The following is a 6,967-nucleotide window of genomic DNA, read 5'->3' as shown; positions in this document are numbered from 1 at the left end:
AATTGCATGAGTATTTATGCAATTCAGTGAAAGGTTAATGTTTGCGAGTCTTTGCTCACTTCTTTACGTATATGTCTTTAATAATCCACCTAATGATGGCGACAGCTACATTTATAGATGACAGTAAAACCAGCGAAGGGCAACATTTTGCCAGGTGTTTTCGAATACAAAAAGGGTCCTGGGTAAAGAAAACGTTCCTTAATTGTTGCTTGCAATTGGGGGTTGGATTTCATCTTGTTATTGACGGTATCAGCTTGTAAGAATAAAGCGACGAAAACATAGTTATTAAATTAATTGGATGTATTTTTGCGCACTCGAGCATTCAGGTTTCTGTGAACGAATACAAATAAGTATTCTTTTCCATAGTATGTTTACCTCACACCCCTTCCCCAACACACACTCTATCAACCGTTTGTATTTAAGCCGTTTTATCCATTTATAACTATCAAGATGGCTGAGTTCAAGAAATTGAAGAAGAAAAACTTTAGAAAAAGGAGAAACTCCTCAGATAGTGACATTGGTTCCGATCCAGAAATTGAAACAAGGTACTTATTTTAAAGGATGAAATATGATTATGTATGCAGTTAATCATAAGAACGTAAGTTTTTGATTTGTAATATGTTTTCGTGATATAAACAAAAAATAACAATATACATAGATATTACAGCATACCACTAGGGGAGTTTCATCTCGGACAGGAATAGATTACGGACAGTCACCATTTTCGAATGGCTTTAAATGAAAAACGAGTTTCTGTCAAAGATGAATCAGCTATCTGTGTTGTACATTGCTTCAGAAAAAGTTCCACTCGTCTAATTTTATCTATCTATCTATCTCTGTTTAATGTCAACTCCTCTTCCGAGTGTTACTGACATGAACGGTGCGCGCCGGCTTGTTAGTGAAAAAATAATAAAACACTGATGAAGCAAATCACATCAGAAAAGTGAGAACTGGGGTATAAAGGAAAACACAATTTAGGTAACATGATAAAAAGTGATTGGTGAACTGGTAAAAAGATAAAAACATTGCTCGCTTATCTAGTGCTTAATGGTTGCCACAGCCACCTTGAATGTGTCAGGGGTAGGGATAGTGACAATATGATTTGGCAAACTGTTCCAAAGTACAACCAAGTGAGGATAGAATGAAAATTTGTGATAGTCACAGTGGTCGAAATTAACACAAACTTGTCTGCAAGCCCTGCACTGGTAAATGTCTTCCGGGCTTGCTCAAATTCTGAATTTTATATAGGAGGGCTTGTTAAAAGATTTGATGCCAAGCTATACTTATAGTTAGTCCAAATAATTGTACGTTGACGGGTAGTTGTTCCGATCAGGATTCCGGGTTAAAGCATATAGCGTCTATAAAATATCATAAAAACAAGAAATATTACCAGATAATGTTATTTTATATTAGTTCCGTACACAAAAAAATAAATATCCAACTTATATTATGAGTTTGACGGCTTTTTTTCATTTCATTCTGTCAAAAACATAACGATATATACATGAAGGGCACCTGCAAGGCTTTAGGGCACAGTTTTAAATCGCTCGGAACTTTTCGGCCATGGCCGAGTTGTTACGATTGTACAACGAGGTCTATCTCGAAGCTTTGTCGGAGGAGGCCGAGCTATTACGATTGTATCGAGTTGTTCCCCTTCGCATAATTGTTGTCTGTGTCAGTCAACTTTCGTTTTATTGGAAAGGTAAACAACTTGTTTTAATGCATTAAATGCTTGTTTAGTGCAAAATAACATTTCACTTACATGGTAAAATATGAATATAACTCTTTAAGATCAATTTCAACCATAAAATACTTCACTTAAAACAATTTCAATATTTTTAAAACACCCCCGTTTTTTGCACATTCCCGTTTAGACGTTAGGGATTGGAAGAATCCTGTATAACACGTATATTATTTTAGACTATACTTATAGTATATGAATTCGGGCTTGTTCATCCAGAAGTCTAATTTCAATGACTGTAGTCAGTTTTTACTTGAATTTGTCTGAAACATAGTGGATGCATTAGTCTGGTAAATCTTATTGGTGTTTGAATATAAGATTGCAGCGAAATAGCAACATGAACCATTACAAATTTCTGAACAACAGGAAACAAAGATATTCTATTGTATTTCATTCATTTTTTAATGTTTCCAACTGAAAAAGAGCTGGCTTTACAGAAAAATGTGTCAGTTCTCTAAACAGATCAGGAAGGCATCTTGAAAAAAGAGTGTCTGAGATCTAGTCCATAACTGGTATTTTAGCTCTGTAACTTTAGCCTTTTATGAGACCTGTGGTTGAAAGTAAAAAAAATGTAGAAATTATATCGAAAGTAACATATATAAGCTAGTTTATAAACACTCATGATGGAATTAATTGTAACTCTATCGCAATAATTGTATTTTAAATAATATTATTATCCTTGTCAGACAAATGGTCACAATGCATTTGGGCATTCAAAGAAGAACATAAAAATAACATACTGGTATGAACATTTAGTGAATAGCTTATCACAATGAATGTTTTCATTCCTTTATACCAATTTGTAGCATACATTTGCAAATCAATCAACATAAACAAATTTCAAAGTCAAAACAACATGTAAACTGTATTTGCACACAGTATTGGTCTAAAATTGCGTAAACATGGACTAAAAATAGATTGTCAAATGGCATAACAATTAGTAACAATAATTTCCAGAGCCAATATGCTTGAACACTCCGTCATGGCCACCTTTTATGTATAACTATATTGTCAAACCAGTATTATGGTAGTGTAGTCAAAAAATATATATTTGGAAATTCTATAAATGCCCTATAACCCATCAAACATATGAAAACATGATTTGACAAACAATTATTTTGACTATGTGGTATTAGTAGCCAATATGCTGTGTTGTTATTCCACCAACTTAATACATTGACTGATTTAGTGAATATGAACAAATTGTCAGCAAAATAGTCTTAAAATTTGCTGAAGTTGTGATATCATATAAACTTTTAAAAATATCATATAAAATGGTGACTTTATTATCCAATACTGCATTTTCCAGCACAAAGCTTGGGGACATAAAAGAGTTACAGAAGACGCGGGAGAGACAGAAGGGAGTGGACATAGTCGGCCTGGCATTGGGCAAGAAAATACCTAAGACAGAGGAGAGGGACAGTGTATGTGAACATTTTATTTGACATTCACTGTACACTTTATCACCTCAAATACATATTACAATGTAGCTGATGTCTGTGTATGTTACCAGTATATATTATTTATGATCTTTGTATAGAAATATGTTTGTTTAGTTCTATTGTTATGTAAGTCCTATTTTATTGCAGCATGATCCCTTTAAAATGCAAACTGGGGGCTACATCGACATGAAAGCATTAAAGTCAAGGTACAACTTAACCGAATTTATATTTAATTGAAATGGCGAGTTAAGTTCTGGCTCATCAAGCCCTATTACTTAATTTAAGTAACAATTGCTTTTGATAAAACTATTGGGTTTATTAAAACAATCATTTGTTCATCATCATCGTTTCTTCAGCCCATGTTTGTATTTATTATAAAGTGGTACACAGCTCACTGAGGAAGAAAAGGAAGCCATTGGAACAGCTTTTGCAGCAGAAACAAACAAAAGAGATGAAGACGCAGAGATGTGAGTACACTCAGTTAATCTGTAAGGCAATTTAAATAATGAAAATTTCAAAAATTCAAATTAGTTTAATACAAACTTATTTAAATTGGAATGTTCTTTTGAACTCTTTGATGTTGACTCATTTGTGCTTTCAAATTACGCTCTGTGTCAGTAAATGGTAAAGCAAAATCAATTAAACAATCATTGGAACAAAAATATTATTCTTAAACAGTTACATGGGCATCAGCACTAATAATGTGTGCATGGTCTCATGCCATGGTTATGAAATATGTCAGTCTATGGTGTGCATGGTCTGTTCCAAGCAGATCTGAAAATGAATTATTGTGTAGAAAATTAATGTTAATAGGAATAAAAACAATGACAATATTTTACATACATGTGTAAACTACAAATGGCATTATGTGCACTAGTGGTGAAAACATAATACTCTGTTTTAATACTTATATTATTTCGTTGTTATTGTGCAGGCAGAAGTTTGTTGAGGAGGAGCTGAAGAGAAGGAAAGGTCATGTGACGGAGGACGGCTTGAGGCCTGGACAGTATGTATATGCTAATGTATATTAAGTTACCATTCATACATGATAAATATTGTGTCGGACAGCTCCCATCCGGACAGTATCTATATTCTATATGAATTAAGTATATAGTCATACATAATAGTTATTGTTACGGACAGCTCCTTGTTCGGACAGAATGTATACTCTTAGTGAATTAAGTAAACATTTATACATGATAAATATTGTGTTGGACTGCTCCTGGTCCAAACAGTATATGCTCATATAGATCATGTTAACAATCATACATGATATTTGTTGAGCTGCATCACAGGATTTTGTGATGAAAGTCAGAAGCATTCATTTGTAAAAAAAATCATTAATTTTGCACTGGATTTAGGAAAAAACATTGTATTGAAAAAAAATAAATTCATTCAGCAAAATTAAGGATCCTTTAGGAGTTGCCATTTACTACAATGATTTATGAAACAAGTTTTATACATTCAGGGTTCTCAATAAGTTTCGGTTGAACCGTCTCAAATGGTAAAGTAACCGACCAGCTTCTACTTTTTCTACTGAAAATTCATTTAGTTTTCCAAATTTGAACCGGCCCTATTGCCATTTGAAATGTCCATTTTGGCCGGCAGCCGGTTCTTATTGAGAACACTGTACATTGTATTTTTGTATTTAAAGGCAACGAATGTAACATTTTTTTTTATCTCATGACACATCTGTCGCCAATGTAGATAGTATTTTTTATTTTGGTAATAAGTTTGACACTTAATTAGTATGGCGAAAAAATATGTAATGGTTGTAGAACACTCAAAACAAGATGGGTCATGTGATCATTATAAGTATAAAAACAATGTAACAATGTTAATAACTGCTTAACTGTGCTGAACTCTAAAATAAAAAAAAATCATTTCTATTTATGTACATACTTTTGAATATAATGAGTTTTCACATTTAAGACAATTTGTGTTGAATGAGACTGCAGACTGTAAAAATAACATCTGGTTGCAGACACTTATCTTGCCTATGATGCCTCATTGAACATAGGGGTTTAATTTAAGTTAATGTTGATATTTCAGATCTAATGTGTCTGGTAACAAGTTGTTTGAGCTTCCTGACCAGCTGAAGTCCATCACCTCACGATTCAAGAAATCGGAGGACATGTTGTCCAGCCAGATGCTCTCTGGAATCCCGGAAATCGACCTTGGAATCGAGTAAGTGGTTCAGTTATATTTGAGTAAAACAGTAACTCGCAAAAAACACTCCCACTGTTTGATTTAAAGGATGAAATGCTAATATGTGGGAAATATCCACTGTTCTATTAAAAGGATTAAATGCTCAAATATAAGTGTAATTGTTGCTGTTGTTATATTTAAGCGAGACAGTGTAAAAGATTTCATTTCTCTGTAACCTTTATCTTGAATGAGTGACACAGACGGTCATGTTCAGAATTCGTTTACTTTCTTAGTCTTACGCATAGATGTACAATGAACTCTTTTTATTGATATTTCTGCCGAATATCAGCTTTTTCCCCTAACAATAAAAATATTCCGGAAATTGTCAATTCAATTTTTCATAGGACTAGTTATGTTAAATACTCATTATCAGAGAAAAATAATTTTATAACCAATGAATTATAAACTTCAGTAAGCAACAGCAGTATGTATTGTTCCAGTAACATTCCTCCTGTTTCATTGTCCAAGTTGTATGATATTGTGTCCTGTAACATTTTTAACTTTTGCCAACAAGGTAAATCAATATGTTTCTCTTTTTATAATGATTATGTATCTGCTTCAAAACATGAGTCACCTACCAAATAAATGACCCAAATGTACACTAGACCTCCATCTCTGAGTCCAGTCAAGATTATAGTGTAAGCATATCGTAATTGTACCAGAATTAAGGAAAATTTCTCTCTGTGATAATCAAAAAGTTCAATATACATGAGCAACTATTGATAGTGATTATGTGAATAATTAGAATATTTAATAAATTTATAAAAATATAGATACTCAAAACTTATATGTATTTAAGTAACCTGAACTTGTCAAAGAATCACTGAATGGCATAAACTATAAGCTATTTGAAAAAAATTGAAGAAGCCAAAATGCAAGGAATGATGTGTGTTTACACAAGCATGAAAATAATCAATTATTCATCGATCAGTTTTCTATCCAAGATAAATGATAGTAACATTTTATGTATGTTAAGAAAAAAATATGTATTGCTCCCTGTCTTGTTTTTAGTGCCAAGATCCGTAACATTGAGGAGACTGAAGAGGCAAACAACAGACTGATTGAGGAACGGAGCAGAAGGAAGAAGGACAAGATCTCGGAGTTTGTGCCAACCAACATGGCTGTCAACTTTGTCCAACATAATAGGTGTAAGTCAGGGCAAAGTATAAAATTGTTAATAACCTTGTTTTGATATTCCATAAAGTAAATAAACGAATGATATGGGTGTCTGCAGTGATTACTGTACAGAATAGGGAACTAGCTCCTATGTGGAGTTAGAAATGGTTTCATCTATATTACCCAATACATGTCAATTGTTTTAAGTGAAACAATTTCTATGATTACATAAACCTGTGTTTCAGTCACTATAGAAGATGCTAAACCTGCGTCAAAGAAAGAGGAACCAGTCCCAGCTAAGAAGGCTAAAGTTGGGGAAGCAGACAGACCAGGTGGGCACTTTGAAAATAGTAGAAGGCAACCTTTAAGATACTGCAATATACATGCACAGTGTTCATCTGTCACTGCATCCACTTTGTTAAAACTCTGGGGTTTTCCTGGATTCTTACATACGCCATGA

The 6,967-nt window shown here is 33.3% G+C and overlaps 1 protein-coding gene across 1 annotated transcript; it reads left to right on the top strand.

Moving 5' to 3' along the window:
• Window positions 1-430: 430 nt before the first annotated feature.
• LOC128211622 (splicing factor C9orf78-like) lies at window positions 431-6,967 on the top strand. Its single transcript, XM_052916613.1, has 8 exons — window positions 431-545; window positions 3,051-3,165; window positions 3,331-3,389; window positions 3,564-3,650; window positions 4,118-4,189; window positions 5,236-5,370; window positions 6,403-6,539; window positions 6,753-6,967. Exons 1-8 carry the CDS (start codon window positions 451-453, stop codon window positions 6,965-6,967), a joined length of 915 nt encoding a protein of 304 aa, XP_052772573.1. The 5' UTR covers window positions 431-450.

The sequence above is a fragment of the Mya arenaria genome, chromosome 12, assembly GCF_026914265.1.
Source record: "Mya arenaria isolate MELC-2E11 chromosome 12, ASM2691426v1".
In the NCBI taxonomy this organism is placed as follows: Eukaryota; Metazoa; Mollusca; class Bivalvia; order Myida; family Myidae; genus Mya; species Mya arenaria.
Note: the sequence above shows the minus strand (reverse complement) of the source record. Positions and strands in the feature narration are given on the sequence as shown.